This window comes from Octopus bimaculoides, chromosome 3, assembly GCF_001194135.2.
Source record: "Octopus bimaculoides isolate UCB-OBI-ISO-001 chromosome 3, ASM119413v2, whole genome shotgun sequence".
NCBI classification, from domain to species: domain Eukaryota; kingdom Metazoa; phylum Mollusca; class Cephalopoda; order Octopoda; family Octopodidae; genus Octopus; species Octopus bimaculoides.
In genome coordinates, this window is record NC_068983.1 from 146,469,905 (window position 1) to 146,490,783 (window position 20,879).

General features: G+C 37.3%; 1 protein-coding gene across 1 annotated transcript in view; it reads right to left on the reverse strand.

Moving 5' to 3' along the window:
* LOC106882773 (uncharacterized) overlaps positions 1 to 20,879 on the reverse strand; it is a 43,518-nt gene that overhangs the window by 16,924 nt on the left and 5,715 nt on the right. Inside the window, exons 2-4 of the mRNA XM_014933557.2 lie at positions 18,427 to 18,475; positions 17,366 to 17,397; positions 8,784 to 8,841 (exon numbers count right to left, since the gene is read on the reverse strand). Coding sequence (XP_014789043.1) covers positions 8,784 to 8,841; positions 17,366 to 17,397; positions 18,427 to 18,475 — 139 coding nt within the window. The remainder of the gene's footprint in view (positions 1 to 8,783; positions 8,842 to 17,365; positions 17,398 to 18,426; positions 18,476 to 20,879) is intronic.

The window sequence follows — 20,879 nt, forward strand, 5'->3', positions numbered from 1 at the left end:
CATACATATATATATATATATATATATATACACATATATACGACAGGCTTCTTTCAGTTTCCGTCTACCAAATGCACTCACAAGGCTTTGGTCGGCCCGAGGCTATAGTAGAAGACACTTGCCCAAGGTGCCACGCAGTGGGACCGAACCCGGAACCATGTGGTTGGTAAGCAAGCTACTTACCACACAGCCACTCGAAAACTTTTTTTTTCATAACCAAAAACGTGGGATTCCGTAAAAAAGATAAATATATATTCATTTTACCGGAAGTTATGACGGAAAAATCGGATCTTGTGAATTTTCCGAAAGTCCCCTCCCTATCCCCCAGTGTCGTCAGCGCGCATTTTTTTTTTCAAATTCGTTTTCGACATACTTGTTAACACCCTAGGCTGGTAATTTTTTTTTTGTTCCCGGGTGAGGATCTTTATACAATCGTCTCGTAAGCTGTTGGAAATGCAAGATTTAAAGGAATGGGTGTACTCCTTTGGCTGATTAAGCGATGTAAAGCGTATTTAATCTCCATACCTTCGTTGTATTTGCTTTTTTCATTTTAAATTTGCTTTAACCGTAACCCTAACCCTAGGGTTAGGGTTAGTGTTAATTGTTTCAGAATCGTTTGTTTATGTAGTCGGCACTTAATGTATATCGGCTGAATGGACGTCAGTGATTGGTTGAGATTACAGAAATACGACAACTTTAACATGGAATAACTTATGGATTTCTTTTTTTTTTAAGAAGACTAAGAGAAAAAGATGTTTTATATGACACATTCTACCAGTGTTCCAAGTTTCAAAGTGTTTCGTTAATGAAAAATGTGGCCCCCGTTTTAAAAAAGATCCGAAAAGGCCGAGTATTCGTTCACAGTATCTACACTAGTACCTGGCCAGGTATTTATTTATCTCTGCTACAGAAAACAAAAACAATTGCATCAATTTCTTATTGAGGCAGCAAAATTACATACACCCCTCCCAGATCGCCAGTAAAGGATCAATTCCAGCACAAATCCGGAGACAAAATATACTGGGTTACCCTAGGTTCCGCCCCACTCCACCCCTTCCGTTTTCCATGGACAAAATGTATTTCCCACACATGAGATCAATTGAGACGATTGCAATGAAAAAAAAAAAAACGCAGGAGCCTGGGTTGGGGAGGGGAATTTCCTAGGTTCCGCCATACCCCCTCCGTTTTTCGCAGAAATAATGTATTTCCGACAGCTTATGAGGTCAACTAAGACGATTGCACCCAAAAAGAAACCGTGGGGAAAAAATGATCTCTACCGAAATCGAGTCTAGTGTGAAACTATAAATTTACCAAATTTTCTACATACATGCTTCAGGTAGTGAGTGTAGGTTTTCATTATGTAGGAATTTGTTGGGTGAAAGAAAAAAACTGCGATAAAATAATGAAAGAAATATGTAATCAATCTACTATCTATACACACACAAACACACACATGCATGTATATATATATATAAACATATATAAAACAAATTCTAAATTGCTTATAATCATGTTCATCATTGCCTTGCTTGTCATCATCAACTCTGGTTATTTTTGTTATATTCAGGAACATTTTCACAAAAAATATATAGATCATCATCATCTAACATCCATGTTCCTTGCTGGCATGGGGTGGACAGTTTGAAAGGATCCAATGTGTCCAAGGACTGCACTCTGCTCCAATGTCTGTTTTGGTCTATTTATGGCCAAATGCCCTTCCTAACATAAATCACTTTACAACATGGACTGGGTACTTTTTTTCACACCATCTGACTATTGAGGTTGCCATGTACATCGCAGGACTACAAATCCTGTGGGGTGGGGTCAGCTTCATGCCAGTGGGCAGGGGAATGAAACTAAAACTTGTGCTATTTTACCCACTTGGCAATCTCTGTAAAATTTATTTTCAGCTTTAGGTACTACTAAAGCAGAGTGATCCCAAACGCGCAGTCGCGCGTCCGCGCTAGCTAGTCGTAAGTGGTCGATCCTAACCCTAAACACATATATTCATTTGCACATGCGCACGCACTTTTTGTAGGATTGACCACTCACGACTAGTTAGCGTGGGTGCGCAGGTGCGCGTTCGGGACCACTCTGCTTTAGTAGTACCCAGCTTTACATACATAAATATACACACATGCAACCAAATGCATACACACGCACACACACATATACATATACTTTTTTGTAACACTGTAGTGTTTGAAACTGTTGAATTTGTTCCAATTCATAAGATTTATACTAAATCATTTGTTTGGAGCCAAAGTCATTCTGTTTATTTTTTGCACCTCTTTCATAATGCTTAATGAAATAGTTTTTAAGTTTTTTTTTAATGAAGAATGCTAAAGGATACATTTCTGTTAACATATTTTTACAAAACAAAATTATCTAGCAGTGTTTCTACTCTCTTGATATAGCTGTCTTTACTTATTCTGTTTGTCTTTGTATATGAAAGTTCATTCTAAATGCTTGGCTAATTTTATTGTGCATATAATGAAATACAAAGTGTTTCACATAGATTATGCTAGCAAAAGGAAAATAAAACTGGGAGTGTGTGACTGTCAGAGATGCTAAAGGCAGGCAAACTGTGATGAGATGTTTTGCTCTGAAGTGGTTGGTATTTTAATCAAAATGAAACTAAATTTAATTGTAAAATATATTTATTTTATCAAATAAACAATAGTTGTGAGTGTCACTGTCATGCAAGGGGTGTTCTTTGTTTTTAGTCTTCCATGTAATCACGTTTGGGCATGGTGAAATATTACTTTATTTGGAAAGAAGTAAGGGTTGGTGATAGGAAGGGCATCTGGTTGTATGAAATCTGTTTGATCCATGTGTGCTGAAATGGATGTTTCACATATGTGGACGACACTTTCAACTGAGACGTTACAACTGTATCTGTTCATGTGCTTCAGTTCTGTGTATGTACATATATTTTACTTGATAGCTGACATTTATCAATTGTTTCTCCCATTGTTTTCATGCACCATTTTCTATCATTAAAAGATAGCATTTTTGACAACACAAGCATGCTAATACACACACACACACACACACACATATGTATTCATCCTTTCAAGGTTGATAAAAGAAGTACCAGTTGAGCACTGGGGTCAGTATACTCGACTTAACCCTTTTACTGAGCTTGCTGGCCCGGTGTGAAAATTCAAAATCAATATTATTTTATGTTTAAGGTAGTGAGCTAGCAGAATCATTTGCATGCTGGGCATGAACATTTTGTCCATCTTTATGTTCTGAGTTCAAATTCTGCCCAGGTCAGCTTTGCCTCTGATCCTTTTTGGGGTCGATAAAATAAGTACCAGTTGAGCACTGGGGTCAATGTAATTAACTTATGCATTCCCTCCATACTTGCTGGTCATGTGCCAAATTTTGAAACCAATATTGCTTATGTTGAAAAGAAAAAAACGCTAAGAGTGCATTTACCATTATTAAAGCAATAAAATATTCTTTGTAGAATGCTGGCAAAGCATGCAACAGTTGAAAATGTAAAATTTAAAGCAGAGAGCTATAAGATGAAATATTGCAAAGCAGTTGTTAACAGAATGTGCATTTAATATTAAAAAAACAATGAAGAATATTCACTGAAAAAAAGACTGAGACATAAGATGTAGTTATAAGTGTGAATCCTACTATTGAAAACGTGTCAGCAACACACAGAGGTTTAAAACAAAACATTAGTATTAATGAAGTAAGAAGAAAATACACACTATTAATGATAATGTGTAAGAAAAAAAGTAATGGAAATTTTTTTATGACTTATATCATACACAAATAGCAAATGAAGCTATAGAGATATTCAAACATGCAATGTTTGCCAAGTAGAAGTTCAAATAAGAGGTTGTTTGTGTTAGTGCAGGCACATAAACTGTAGTTTGGTCATGAACACTTCACTACCAGAAGTCCATAATAAATATATACTCTTAAATAATATTGAAGATATATTTTTATATCTTTTACTGGTTTCAAGCTGAGGTCATGCTGGAGCACTTTCAGTATGATTGGGTTTCTTTTCTGTACTTCTTCTGGTGATGAAGCAAGTTAGATAGAGCTGCTCTTCTTTGTGCCTCCCGCCACAATAAATTTGTTCAGATGCTCTTTGAAGACCTCCACATTTACACCTTGCAAATCTCTGAGGCTGTTAGGCAGAATGTTGAAGAATAGCTGTGGACCTTTGAAATCCAAGCTATTACAGTACTGGACCCTCATTCTAGGTGGAGAAGACAGGAGCTTTGGTACTATGCAGTGCTGTCCAGTTTGGTGGTTGGCATAGCTTCCAATTTCAAAGCTTGGAGCTAGACCTTCCAGGACCCTCCATATGTATATCATTGCATATCTTTCATGTTTTCTCTCTCGGGAGTAGAGCTTCAGTTCCATTAGATCTCACAATAGCTCATCTGTTTCACTGAGTCCCACCACCAGTTTGATGCACTGCTGTGACCACTGTTAGGAGTAGTAATCCAGATGACTGAGAATGAAACTTCTCCAGCGGAGTAAGCATGGTATTGTTTTTCCTGGTTCTGAATGATCTCAGAATCCATCCAGCTACTGGCCTGCACTGTGTTGCCATCTTGGTAATGCACACATGGAATGTTGTGTCATTGCTCATTCCCAGGTGATGCACCAACTGTAACTCTGCGATTGCACTACCTCGTGGTCCTGTGTATTCTGATTATAGTCTGTGAGCTGATAATGAAGTATTTGAAACCTCTCAGCATTGAACTCCATGTTATTTTCATCAGGCTATTTGTATATTGCATTCAAGTCTTTCTGCCATTTTAGTATGTCATCGGGGTCCTTGACTATCTGTGATACTTTTGTATCATCAGCTTAGCTGCTGAGAGTGGCTGACTGTATGGCTTAGGGTATGTCTGAGAGAGTTACCACAAACAGTAGTGGTTCCAGTACAGTCCCTTGTGGGACTCCACTGAAAATTGATGTCACCCCAGAGAGAGTACCATTGGCTGTGACCCTCTGACTTCTGTTTTCCAGCAATACCAAGGTGATGCTGTTTGTAACATATCATCTCATGATCAACTTCATCAAAAACCTGGGCGTAGTTGAGATATATCACATCAACATTTGAGTGGTTGAACTGCCATAATACTGTAGCAATTGTGTGAAGCAGCTCCTCTCTGGATGAAAGCCATGTTGTGTGTTTGTCTGAGCAAGTTATTTTCTTCCAAGAATGTAATCAGCCTCTTCCTGACAATGTGTTCCATGACTTTGCTAACAAGTGAAGTCAGAGAGTGATAGGCCTATAATATATGTGTGTATGTATATATATATATTGATGTACATGTATATATGTTTATGTATGTGTGTGTATATATATATATGTGTGTGTGTGTGTATATAGATATGTATGTATATATATCTATATATATATATATATATATCATCGTTTAACATCCTCTTTCCATGCTGGCATAGGATACATACATAAATTCATATCTATATACATACATATATATATATATATATATATATATATGGTAGTGAGACATGGGCTCTGAATGCAGAAGACATGCATAGACTGGAGAGAAATGAAGGTAGTATGCTCTGCTAGTTGGGCAACACCAGTGTGCATGTATGATAAAGTGCAAATGTATTGAGAGAAAAGTTGGGCAAAAGTGGAATCGAATGTAACATGCAAGAGAGAAGACTACGTTAGTTTGGACATGAGATGCATATGAATGAGGACAGCTGCATAAAGAAGTGCTGATCACTGAAATTGGATGGTACCCGTGGAAGAGCGAGACCCAGGAAGACATGGGATGAAGTGGTAAGGACTGATCTCAGGATGTTGGGCCTCACAGAGGAAAGGACAATGGACTGATCTCAGGATGTTGGGCCTCACAGAGGAAATGACAATGGACTGAGATGTCTGGCGATATGAGGTTCTTGAGGAAACCCACCCACATCAGTGAAACTGAGTTCTAGAAGTACTGTGTCCCACCCACACATAACGAGGAAACTTCTCACACACTACGACAACAAACCAAACTACATCTCTTCCTCACATTTCCACTCCATGCACTATGCTTACCTCCTACTCCCCAATCCTGTCCTCTTGGCCCTGTCTCATTGCTATCCATTAGTCCCCAGCTTGTGTGTTGCACCCACACATAACTAGAAAACTTTTCACATGTCCTATCCCGACAAACCAATCTACATCTCTTCTCTTCACATTTCCTCCTACATGCAGCTGCCTACCTCTCTCACTCCCCAATCCTGTCCTCATGGCCCTGTTTGTCTGTATGATTACTATTTGGTAGCCCCATCACTCTATATATACCCAGGTTTTCACCATTCACTTCCTCTCGCCACTTTCTAATCATGCTTCTCTGGCAATATCCTGCCACTTATATTATGACCTTTGAACCTCAAGGGCTGGCACTTGTCACCATCTATATCTTTCTCTTCCTTTATTCAACCATCCCATTTATATTCTGATCCCTGTCTCTTGTAAGTATGTTTGGCACTTTTCCACCATCTCTATCCTGCTGTCTCCCACTCTCTCTCTCCTTCTGCACTTCCCACAGGTAGGGTAACCATGTATCTCCTTTGCAGCTGCACATCTGTTTCTGTCTTCATTCCTGATCTCTCATTCTCTCTGGCCAGGTAACCTTGTACCTCCTCTACAGCAAGGCACCTGTTTCTGTCTCTCTGTTTCATCTGACACTAGACCACCTCCTCCAATGCTCCCTCTCCTCTCAAAAAATTTTTGTCTTGCAAGCTACTTGGTGACTCTGTCAGTTCAGGTACCACTTAAAAAGCATCTACTCCACACTGTAAACTGGTTGGCATTTGGAAGAGTATCCAGCTGTAAAAACCTTGTCAAAACTGACCTTGCCTGTGCTTGTGCCACATAAAATGCACCAAGTTCACTCTGCTGGGTGGTTGGTATTAAGAAGGGCATTCAGCTGTAAAAATCCTGCCAAAACAGTCACAGAAATCTGGTGCAGGTTTCTGCCTGGCTGGCTCCTGTCAAACTGTTCCACCCATGTCAGCATGGAAGACAGACATTAAATGAAGATGATGGTTATGATATATATGACTTGTGCATAATTCCTTTACACCTTAAAAGAGTTAAAATGGTATTAGTGTACATGATTGCAAATGTGAATTATAACAGATATTAAAAAGCCTGTGAAGCAAATTTGGCTAAAGTAGTTCCTAGAGAATCTTTTTTAGTATAAGCAGAAAGCCTGAAATTTTGGGAGTGGGGCATAGTCAATTATACTGATCCCTGTACTAAACTGGTACTTATTTTATTGACTTCTGAAAAGGATCAAAGGCAACGCGAACCTTGTCTGAAATTTAATTCAGAATGTAAAGATGGACGAAATGCTGTTAAACATTTTGCCTGGCATATTAACAATTCAACAAGCTCACCACCTTAAAAAGATAGAGTTCCTAGATAATAAAATGGTAATGAGGTATATTAGGCTAAAATATTTTAGTGGCATTTATTTTCTTGTCATAGTCAAATTTTAACAAGAGAAAAGAATTGGAAGTACTTTATGTACCTGTTTTGGTTCCAATTTTTTCCTTGACAAACTAGTTTGAACATGTTTACAAATCACATGACAGTTAATGTACTTAGTAAAACAGAGATGTTAAAATTTGAGTAGATTTATCAATTAGACATAGAAGTAAAAAGATGATATCTATCTTAATTTTACATTTTTTTTTTTTGCCTACTAAATTCCATTTAGAAAGTATTGGTTACTCTTGTACTATGATAAAAGGTGCTTACACAGTTGGATTGGACATGGAACACTATGACTGCAAAGTAAAAGCAGTGAGCTAGCAGAATTGTTAGCACTGTGAGCAAAATGCTTAGCCACATTTTGTCCATCTTTTTTACATCCTGAGTTCAAATTCCACCTTTGCCTTTCATCCTTTTGGGGTTGATAAAGTAAGTACCAGTTAAACACTGGGGCCAATCTAATCAACTTACCCCTCCTGCCGAACTTGCTGGCCTTGTGCCAAAATTTGAAACCACTAAGAATGCAAAGTGAACTTCTTACTCACATGGGCATCATACTTAATCCCAAGGTGGTGGAGTACAAAACAATTCTATTTGACTGAGTGTCCATGCTATAACCTGTTGGATATTTTGATTCCTACACTAAATGAATTACAATGGTGAGATGTTTATCTTTATGTCAGCCCAGTAGTAGCATTACAGTTAAGACCAAAGCTGTGGAGTTGGAAGCAATTATTAGGTTACTGGAGCTGGTATAAACTCTTGATTTAATGTATGTTGTAATATAATGCATTGATTTCCAGTTTGAAAGATACTAGTTTATTTTCTGCACTGAGAATAATCAAACTATAGTTACTACTTTCTCCTTGTAGCAAAACAAAGAAGGGAAACCAGCTAACAAAGAAAAGAGTTGATATGATGTTGCTGATGTTATTTGCTACTACTTTACATTATTGAATATGGAGTGAGACAATTAAATTCCTCTTGGTTCTTGTAATTTTGAGATATCATGGAAAGAATATGCTGGACTGTGTTTGACATGTGATGCTAGGTATAGAAAAGTCTATAACCTTCAATATCAAGTGCTACCTACCTATGATATTTACAACTTGCTGAACTGAATTGGTGACAAGGGAAGAATAGATGCCTTTGACATTTCTTGTCTTAGCTAACTAATACTGAGCAAAGGTAAGCTATAAAAGTTAACCCATCATAGTAGTCAGAGAAACAAAGATACAGAAAGTGTGAACATTAACAGGGAAATCTTTACCATTATTTCCTGGCTGGTTTTTTCCACGTATGTATATCGCTTCTCTAAAAACCTGTTCCTGGAGAAAAGGAAACAAAGAATAAAAGAATTAGTTCAGTTGATTATATTATTTTTATTGGAGATATAGTACAAAGAAGAGCACTGGCGTCTGCTGAGATATTTGATAAACAAAATTTTATTCGTTTTGTGCACACACATGAATGATTGTTACTTCGAACGATAAAACAATTCTGACTTCTAATCTTGTTTGTCCTCTGACTATTCGTCCATCGTCTCTGTTGGCCAACTCCATTTGTGACTGTCAATGTTCTTTCTATATGGGCAATATTCTAGTGAATCGCGACATTGGGTGATTGTTGAACATTCCCGTTGCATGACTCTCCTGCCAATGAAATTTTCAGTCACGGTGAATTGAACGAAATAATAAGAACGAATTTAAAGAAGAACGAGTGGTATGTATTCCAGCCAGTTGCTGTTGTCATGATAAGCTCTAAGAGCGGGTTTCAGTTGTTGGTGTGCCCGTTCCACCATGTTGTTAGCTGCAGGATGGTAGGCAGTCGTAGGAAACCTTTTTACAATCTAAGAGGTGAGTCAATTCTGAGAAGAGATTGAATTCAAACTGATGTCCTGTGTCTGTTGTAATGGTAGCAGGTGTGCCAAAGTATGCAGTCCAATATTGAAGAGCTTTAGCTATCATTTCTGCTGTGGTATCATGAAGAGGAACGTCTTCAGGCCATTGAGAAAAATGATCCACACAAGCCAAAAGGTATATGCAATTTTGAGACGGTGGCAGTGGGCCGGTTATGTCTATATGCACATGTTGAAAATGTACATTTGGTGTTAAGAAGGTTCCCTGAGGTGATTTGACATGAATTTTCGCTTTCTGACAAGGGACGCAACTCTTGGTCCAGTCCCTGACATCTTTGTCGATATCAGCACACATAAATCGTGCAGCAATCAACTTCAGGGTGGAATTTACTCCAGGATGTGATAGTGTAGAGAAAGAAAAAGACAAACAAAGGCATATGTCTATGCTTCTTTGGAACAGGGACGTTCGTGCCCCATAGAAATGTCACACCAAATATAAACAGGAGAAAGTTTGAAAGAGAGAATTTCAAAGTTTGAGAAGTTCATCGGTTTTCTGGCTGGCAGCTAACTTTTGGAGATTGATAGAGGCAGTAGTGTGTAGTTGCGAAGGAGCGTGGTTTAGTGGTCAGGGCATTCCGCTCACGACAATAGGGTCGTGAGTTCAATTCCCGGCGACGCGTTGTGTCTTTGAGCAAGACACTTTATTTCACGTTGCTCCAGTCCACTCAGCTGACAAAAATGATTAGTACCTGTATTTAAAAAGGGCCAGCCTTGTCACACTGAATCTCCCTGAGAACTACATCAAGGGTGCATGTGTCTGTGGAGTGCTCAGCCGCTTGCACGTTAATTTCACAAGCAAGCTGTTCCGTTGATTGTATCAGCTGGGATCCAGACTTCCTCACCTACCTGCACGAAGACAAGCCCTCTCTATTCTGCAAGGCATTCTGATGCTTTACTCAGATGCTGTCATTCATATCTAAATATCACTCTGTGTAGCATGGACTCTTCAGTCTGTCCTGATTGAGGCGACATATTGTACCAGAATACCGCTTCCATCAGTGAGACGCGGACACTATTCTTAATCCACCTCTCTACCTCTCATTCAAACTCACTGCTTGCATGTTCTTTCAAGGTAAGCTAGTAGCAGCTCAGCCTGTTCTTCAGTGTCAGAAGCTCCCCTTTCCAGTGCCACCCTATCATCCACTGCTGATCGTTGAACACCACCTGAAAATCTTTGTCCTCAATAGCGTAAGTAGTACATTCCTCTGTGCAGCTCTGCCCCCTCTTATGTTGCAAACTCACAGCGCATGACGTCCCTACACCACCAAATGAAGCCACTGATATTGACACCTCCAAGACGGTTAATCGCATCCATGCCCATCACCACATCAATTCCATCTACCACATGTGTTGTGCCCCGCACCACTATCTCCACTTTGCTGCTACTCTTACATCTAATTTCACTGCCATCGACCGCCTGAACACTACTTGTCGCCTTTAATTTTTTGTCACTCTTGGGGTCACAAGAGACATCGTACAGCCCATGTCCACAAGGGCTTTGAACGCCTTTCCCCCCAACCAGGACTTCATTTACAGGCTGAGACTGCATGAGTGCCTCTACTTGCTTGCAGGTAACTTTAAGAGGTAGTAACTTCCCTGTGGCCTTTTCCTTGACTGTAGTTTTGAGTGATATGCCCAGTCTGTCTACACCAGTAGCAAACGGGTCCGGGCTTCATCTCCATGCAGTCCCTTGCCATGTGCATTTCCTGGCACTTGCAACACCAGCCCATGAATGGTCACTTGCTTCACGGCAGTTTTTTCTCCTCATTCTTTACTGATCATTGCACTACATTGCGAGCTTCCACAGTTGCCATCACCACTGCCTTCCACTCAGTGTTTGGTGTCGACACACAGGCTTGAGCGATGAGCTCACTCATTGCCATTTTCTTGCTGCCTGGAAGTTGTTGCAGTTGCACTGGTATGTTGTAGGAAAAGCCATTTACGAAGGCCAATCTGCTGCCTTCTCTAAACCCTCTTTGGTAAAACCAGATAGCATGGCCAGTCTCTGAATCTCCACGGCATACTCGTCGACCTGTTCCCCTGTCTATCTGACCACACCTAGCTTAGCAAGCTTACATTCCTTCCATATAGGCTTCCTTCAAGTGCTACTTGATCTTTGCTGTGCTCAGTTGGTCTTTCTCATGCATTTCCCTCCAGATACTAGGCCATGAGACCTGCTACATCATCGATGTCTTGTAGCCTAGCCACCATCTTGATCTTATGGATCTAGGCGATCAAATCCCCTTCACTACAGAAATGTCTGACAGCATCGCTGCTGATTCTTATCTTCACTGCCATCTCGTAGAAAGGAACAACAACAATGGAAAAATATATTTTTATATGGGAGCTGATATAGCTTGTCCAGCAGTATTAAGTCCAAACACATGCCCTACTTATCTCACCTTATGATAGCAGCTGCTACAATCAATCCTGGCTCGCTCGCTCATCCACTCATGTCCATTCACCATCACTGTTCCACGCCAAAAGAGGACAACCCTGGTCTTGCTTCCCTCACTTCTTCTCTCACCATTTCTGTTCTGGTGGAGCCCCTCACCCGTTGATGTCACAGACCTTTCCTTCTGGTTCATCTCATCTCCACAGAGAAGCTGGAAATGAACAGGGTGGAAAGCATTTATGAGCACTATTGCTGAATGTTTGGTGGTACCAACATGGGAAAATTCATCTGAGAAGCACCTGGGCTATGTGAGCACTGGGAATCCACACTCTGCAAATGACCTTTTGCTATGGCATGACTTGACTTGCATCTGTACCAACAGCGCATTTGTCTGTCTATCTCTGTCCACAAGTTGAGCTCAGAGGGCTGCTGCTTCATAGCTCACAGAAGAATCTAAAGAAGCAGAGAAAGGAGGAGAGGAGGAAAAATAAGAACATGAACAAGAAGATCATGCTGGTTCCTTGGGTGGTGCTACACCTGCAACTGTTGGAAGAGGTGTGGATACTTTGGCGATGTTGTCTGCCAGCTCTGCCAAATCCTCTATGCACATTAGCTCTTTTGTAGTGGCAAGGAAACACAGGATGGTGGCTGGTAACTGCTTCCAAAGGGGCATGCAACGTCAACTATATAGCATATGTGGTGCACCTTCGTCCACCACCACTAGGAACGATCTGTATGCTCTAACACCTGATTTGTTTGGATTGGGAAATCCCAGAGGAAATTGCTAGTCTGTGACTCTGCCACTCTCTGTGGTTTGTGCTCATACCACGTCCTGCCTCTCTCTATCCCCCACTTTTCACACAGTTTCCAATGCAGCACTTTCGCTACCTGGTTGTGTCACCACAACTTGTAGTAGTTTTGGGCAAGTTTAGGGCATTCGTTCGTGATATGGGCGATGGTTTCATACACTCTATTGCAGATGCAGCACAGCGGAGACACTTGCTCATTCCTCAGGTTGACCCTCCAGTTTGTGGCCAATTATTATTATTATTATTATTATTATTTTTGTTAAAGCAGCAAGCTCGCAGAATCAGTAGCACACTGGGCAAAATGCTTAGTGGCACTTCATCTGTCCTTACGTTCTGAGTCCAAATGCTGCTGAGGTCAACTTTGCCTTTAATCCTTTTGGAGTTGATAAATTAAGTACCAGTGAAACTCTGGGGCTGATTTAATTGACAAGTCCCCTTCCCCAAAATTTCAGGCCTTGTGCCTATAGTAGAAAGGATTACAAAGTGAACTTTTTAAACATACAGCCACGCCTGTACTTATGTTAAATATGCTTGCTTTTCACGTGAACGGTGTCTGTGTTGATTAGGTGAGTTAGTTTTAAAGAATCTGATGAAACAATATGAAAGTTGTGATCTCAAGGGAAACTATTTCTACTTTGATTTACATTATAATCAACAATAAATATATCACTCAATGGAAATGATCAATACAAAGTAAAATGCAAATGACCAACTATATACACTGCATTCTATGCAAATATAAAGTTTATAAGCTTCATGCTAACTTGTTATACAAGTCACACTACCACAAGTATTTCTCACAAAATAACTGCGCTGAGAGTTAGGTGGAGGCACTACAATGCAATAAAAAAAATATATTGTATCTATCAATAGCAAAAATCTCTAAATATATACCATTGGTTCTTAAGGAGACCCTTAACAATTTCTAGCTATAGTTTCAATACTTATATCACAATATACTCACTTTGTTGAAAATATAATGTGTGTAATATATGTCAGTTTCATTAACATCAATAAATATTGTTTTACTTATTATATTCCTTTATACCATCCATCATGATAGAGATGGTCATCTGAGAAATATATTATTTAATTCTAGATTTCAGTTCATTGAGCATAGGAACATAGCCAATTTAATGTTACATGATAAAGTAAAAGTTACAACTGTTGAATATAGCTACTGTTATAACCCAGAAGTATATTGACTTATGAGTAGAATAGCATTCTAAAAGTATCTTTGCTCTGGTAAACTGATGCTTATAAGTCTTTTGTCATCATAATACTCATCATTGTCATCACTGTCTTGACTCTGTTCTTAAAACACGATATAATGAAGCTTTTATCTAATTATATCTCTTTTATCTTTTACTTGTTTCAGTCATTGGACTGCATCCAAGCTGCGGTACTCCCGTCAAGGTTTTAGTCAAAGACAATGACACCAGTACTATTTTTTACTAAGTTTCGTACTTATTCTACAGTCTCTTTTTTTGCCCAAATCAGTAAGTGACAGGGATGTAAACAAACTGACATCATTTGCCAACTGGTGTGCATATGTGTGTGGGACACACACACACACAACAGGCTTCTTTCAGTTTCTGTCAACCAAATCCACTCAGAAGGCTTTGGTCACTCAGGTGTTTTAGTAGAAGACAATTGCCCAAGGTTCCATGCAGTGGGACCGAACTCCAAAACCATGTAGCTGGGGAGAAAAATAATTTCTTACTACATGGCCATGCCTACTCATGCACCACATAGAAAGATTTTTCAATAAATAATTTACTCAGAGTAGATGATGCACTACCATTTACTTTTTAAGTTCTTCTGGTCTAACAGTAGAATTAATGTGACTGATATTCCAGCCTGAACATCTGCAGAGATCCTCACAGTATTCTAATTCTTCTAAGAATGGCTCCAATATCTTTTTGTTATTGGACAGTCATTTCCATTCATTACCTTATTGAGTTCATTTTCTTTGATGAGAATATCAATGTTTCAGATGCATATCTAAACTCTAGTACAACAGTAGAAAGATTTATCTTCTCATTAGAGATAGTTATAAAATAATTTGATAATGCACAGTAATATTGATATGTAGGTCATTGTGAGAGGCTTCCTGACATTTTACTTTATATCAATATATTTCTAAACAGTATACAGTCCAAGAGCAAGAAATGGGAGCTGAAACATTCATGTATTTTCCAGAGGGTATGTGAGAAATAAACAATCGAAAATTGAAGTGGGATTGTTAGAATTAGTTCAATCCAGCATATTCAACTATTTTTTTACAACTATTTTGGGTTGTCTACTCTTTAATAGACAATCAAATACTTTGAAACTCATTTTTAGCTAATGAGTAGATACAGAGAAATATGCTCAAAACTAATTACAGTCAAGTACTTCTCACTGAGATATAATATAATTACATGGAAAAATGTGAGCATGAAAAGTAATATTCTTAAGATTATAAACCTAGAAAAGTACAGGACAAGTTATTACACCTGGAAAAGTATAGGACAAACTATTACTTCTAGTAAAGTAAAGAATAAGAAACTTTTTACTTAAAATATTGCAGCAAAGAATGCCAGTTCTTCTAATTTATCCCTTTGCAGTTCTCATCTTTTAAATTTATTGTACAAAACTGTTCAGCTAATTTGTAAGTTTGTCTAATTAGTCACTTTTTTCTGTATTTAAGGTAGTAAATTAGCCAAATTCTACTTAAATAAGTATAGTGTTATTTGTAAACTATAATAAAATAAGTTTTAATATTCAAATTTTAATTTTAGCTGCAATATTTTAAGTAAAAAGTTTCTTATTCTTTACTTGTCCTATATTTTTACAGTTGTAATAACTTGTCCTGTACTTTTCCAGGTTTATAATTTTAAGAATATGACTTTTCATGCTTGCATTTTTCCATGTAATCCATGATTTTTCCAGGCATTGCTGTTATAAGATAATGAATAATGTGTCAATTAATAATTTAAGATTTTACCTTATAAAATAATGAAAGATAATATTTCAATTTTTCCATGTAAGTGATGATAATATTTCAATTTTTTTCGAGTTTAATTTAAATACATGTTGTAATTGAATTATTTGATATTACCCATCTCCACAAAATTAATGGCAGGGATTTTTACCATGTTATTAGTTGCACCATACCTCACCAAAAGTTACAAACAACAAGACCCCAAAACCATCAGTTACCAGGCTCACCTTAAGTAACTTAATTCTATAATATTAGGAGGTCACAGAAATTCATTAAACAAAAAAAAAAAAAAAATTTCCAATGATTCCAGGATTTTTTTCCGAATCAAAATAAAGGATTTGCAGCATATTAGGAGGTCAGGGTACTTGATTCCATGCAAAAAAATCAAATTTTTTTTTTCTTTTTGTCTTAGTGAAAATCGTGCAAGTGTTAATATAGAAAATGACCATAATGTTGTTGTTATTTAGCCTCAAATAAACCCTGATACTGCAAGCGTGTCATCAAATACATTCCAGCCTTCAGCAAACCGTCCTTTTAGGGATAATCTAGGACATTACATACAATGGGCATGTGATTTAGGTAGCGGGATACTTTGGCTGCTACTTTTAGCATGTCAAGCGACTAGGTAGAGGCTCTTTCATTGGTTTGATTGCATGATGAGATTTTTTTTACACATATATGTAATATGTATATATATCATCGGCAGAAGTTAGAGAGTAAGTCAAAAGCTGAGAGTTTCATGTATTGGCACTTATCAAACACAAATAAGTCGATTACATTGGCGTGCTAACGTTTCTGCCAGCTTGCCGACTTAGAATGTAAACATTCATTTTAGAAATATATTCTTTATTCTTATTGCTGAAGCATTACTCCCTTACTTACTGCCGTGAAATTTCATAACATTTTACTTCATAACTCTTTTTCTACTAATTTTTGTTCAATGTGACTAGCAACTCTGAATTCCTCATGCATTTTTCTATCATTTAAGCCTAAGAAAGGTATACTTTTAATTTAAAATTAAAAAATGTATGTTAACTGAAGATGCATATCTGCCTTACAACCCCCCTTGAGGTCGCAGATATTTTGATGTAACTTTTTTTCTACAGAACCAAATCTTAAACTGTTTATGCCAAAGTGTAGCTGAAGAGGTGCCCTCTTTAAAACTATTAACAGTTTGCAATTTAGTTGAGAACTGAATTAGTGGTGAAGCTTAGAAGCTGCTGCAATTGATGAAATGGTGGACTTGAGAATATATTCAACCATGGTAGTGGTTGAATGATTCTACTTGGAGGATAAAAATAACTTAGCTTAAACAACCCCTTCTTTTTTGTTTTACATTTGTTTGATTGTGGAGTAAATTTTAGTAAATCAAGTAACATTACAGTCAAGCTAATCTTTTTTTTTTATTGCCAAACATTGAATTGAAATAGGAGTGAAAACTGTTTCATTAGGTAGACACGTTTTATCTCGAGAGACATGTTGTATGTGGTATGTACACTGTAATCAAATCCTCAGTGATTCAGCACATTTACATCAGCAATGCTGCAGCAATTACTTTGTGATATTTAGCAAATACGCTTGATACGACTATGTTTTTTGTTCTGCTTAGTCTTTACATAGGTTTACATTCATAAACACACAGACATACACACACACAGACACACACACACACAGACACACACACACACACACACACACACACTTGCATACATGAAATTTTAACTTAGTAAAAATTCTGACTTACATTTATATAGTCTTTTAATTCTTGGCATGTGTCTGTAATAAGAACAAAGGTGACAGTTATAGAATGGTATAAAATAATCAAATAAAAAAATTGAGTGTCTGAAATGAATGAATGGATAATGCTGTCAAAATGTCTCCTAGCTAATGACTCATTTGCTAATGCTGTACTTGCATCTATGCATTTTGTTAAATTTTAGTAAGGGCTTGAAATCAACTCATGCATATAACCTTCAAAACGGTATGCACATTCATGCAGAGAGACATTAAGTAGTGTCTGTTGTTGTAATACCTGGGATAAGATCCAGGTATTTTACAACTATGTTACACTTTCAAATGAACATGTTTACAGCCTCTTGAGGAGGCTGCTGTGAGTTAATTCTTGTATTCAGTTTCTTTGTGAAGCATATGGGAGGGAATTCTTCCCACTTATTAGGACAGGCTGTCTAGCTGTTGTAGGTGATCTGGTGCCCATGTAAAACAATGCAATCATCTCGCCAGGGAAAAAAAGAGAAACAAAACTCATCAAGAAGCCATTTTAACCGAATGTGATTACCAATGAATGCTTGCAAATTATTTAAAAAAAAAACCTTTTAATAGATTTAATGTCGAAGGCAATTTAGAGAAGGAGGAGAAAGAAAGAAATTAACAGAAAATTAAGAGTGGAGAAATATAGTGTGATAGATGAATGGGAATAAAGCTTAAAAGCGTGGAAATGAAATGTTAGAAGACAGTTAAAGGTCAAATTTTATAGATTGGTAGAAATTACTTATAGGAACTAAAGGTATGTTTTTGCCAATGTTTGCAACAATAAACGCATTCTTTAAACGTGTTTACAAGAGAATTCTCAGAGAACAGGATGAGAAATTGTTCTTTGTTACAGAGTGAACAAAATGATTTGCCTTTATCATATGGGAAGGATCTAGATAGAATATTCTATTCCAAATCAAATTGTTTATTATGTTCCTTTAGAGACCAAATTAATTTACTAAGCCCAGTACTGGTTAAAAAGCACTGGGAAAAAATGCAACAGATGCAAAGTAATAAAAACAAATCAGTACATACATCTACTGCAACGTTTTTTCTTATTTCGTCGGAATCTCATATGTGGTTTCTGGAAAAAAAAAAAAATAGAAGTTATATTAGTAAGGTGCACTTAATATTTTTTTTACTGGCTAAGGTGACAAGCTGGTACAATTGTTAGCATGCCAAGCTAAATACTTAGCAGCATTTCGTCTGTCCTTATGTTGTGAGTTCAAATTCTGTTGAGACTGACTTAGCTTTTTAGCCTTTCAGAGTCAACAAAATAAGTTCCAGTTGAGTACTGGGGTTGATGTAATTGAATTACCCGCTTCCCCAAAATTGTTGGCCTTGAGCCAAAATTTGAAACCAATAATTTTCTTACTGGTCACAGTCATTAGATTCAAGGCATGCTGATTTATGTTTCAATTCCACCTTCAAGGATCTTGTTCAATCTTATCATCCCTGGTGTCTATTCTATTGATTTATTTTGAAGGGTTAAGTTATCTTTTGATGTAAAAGAATGCAGCTTATCACTTGTATATCGAACTACATATACGCATATTGTCTACTAAATTCCACTCATAAAGAATTGATCAACTACAACAAAAGGTTTTGAAAATAAAGTAATTTTTCATTACTACTATATATCCATTTATCAATGAAAATAATTTGGATTTTGGGCTTATAGCCATAATGTTGTGGGTTCAGTTCTTCTACCAGGTAATGCATTGTATCCTTGAGCAAAGCACATCATTCCATGTTGCTCCAGTCTACTTAGCAGAAAATGGGTACCATCCTAGTGCTGGTGCAGCACTCTTTCCTCTAGCTGTCACATCCTTGATGTTCTGTAGGACAAAGGTGAGGAAAGGCGAGAGCTTATATATGTTTGCTTGCAACTCCATAGACGCCTAAAACAACAAAAGCATGGTACAAGTTTCCATACTTACTTATGAGTGAAGGCTAAGCATATATATTAATGGTATATCAAAAGGAATGATCGGAAGAAATATGAGCATGTATAACTAACATTAGAGAAATTGTTTTTGCTGCTAGATGATATTCATTACTTATGAAGAAAGAGTGGAAGCTAATGTCATTTAAGTAAATCGAAACGAGCACAGTAATAAGTATACCTTGCTGAGAGAGAGAGATGACAATGCAATGGCTCTGGTATAGTGATTTGTACTCATGAACATATAACTGGCTGAAATAATTTTCATAAACCTTCCTAACCCATTAAGCAAATAGCACACTTAAAAGTGCATTGTATCTTTCACATTTATTCAAGCTTGCTTTAACAATATTTGATTCATTACTATTTTCCCTTTCGTTACTTTAATGGTTTACTATTGACAGCATGAATGTTACTGTGTAATATTTATGTTTCAGTCAATCAAATCCTTGATCTATTTTCAGTTCCCAGCTGGAAACATCTTATCCTTTAAAAAAGTGTGAATATCATATTGCTCATTGATGCTTAGATTTAAAAACAGAAACAGTATTATGCAAATGTAGTAAATTACCATTCTTATTTTTATTATAGAATGAAACTCTATTCTCTTATCACCCTTATTTCTAGAAAAGTGTCTAATCTTTGGAGTTTTTCTATAGACAAAACTTCAAGGTCAACCATTCTCTGTATTATATTTATCACTCTTACTCACCTATTAAAAAAATTTATAAAGAAGAGAACTTCTCTCTCTTTATTCCAAGTCTCCTTTTCTTTTTAACCATACAGACCTGCTAGCCATGTACATAAGCATGGCTGTGCAGGTAAAATGTTTGCCTCCAAACCACATAGTTTCAGGTTCAATCCCATTGCATGGCACTGCTGCTATAACCCCCATGTACATACATACATACATGCATGCACACATACATACAGTATATGTTAAAGAAGAAAATGGAGAGGTTTAACAGATAACAGCAATTTATTAATATATTGTCAATTTACATTTGCCTACAATTGTTTCCATATCCAACTCATTCAAATTACAAATTTATAAATTAAAATTGCATTTTGAAAATTGCGAGTTAAATATTTCTTAAGAGCAAAAAATTGACACAAAAGGAGTTACATCTTAATTGATTGAGTTTTCTCAACAGACTCATGAGAAGACTCAATCGATTAAGATTGCAATTTTAATTTGTAATTTGTATGAGTTTTATATGGAAACATTTGTAGGCAAATGTAAATTGACAATATGTTAATAAATTGCTATTATCTGTTAAAACTCTCCATTTTCTTCTTTAACATATACTATCATCATCATCATCATCGTCGTTTAACGTCCGCTTTCCATGCTAGCATGGGTTGGACGATTTGACTGAGGACTGGTGAAACCGGATGGCAACACCAGGCTCCAATCTAATTTGGCAGAGTTTCTACAGCTGGATGCCCTTCCTAACGCCAACCACTCAGAGAGTGTAGTGGGTGCTTTTACGTGTCACCCGCACGAAAACGGCCACGCTTGAAATGGTGTCTTTTATGTGCC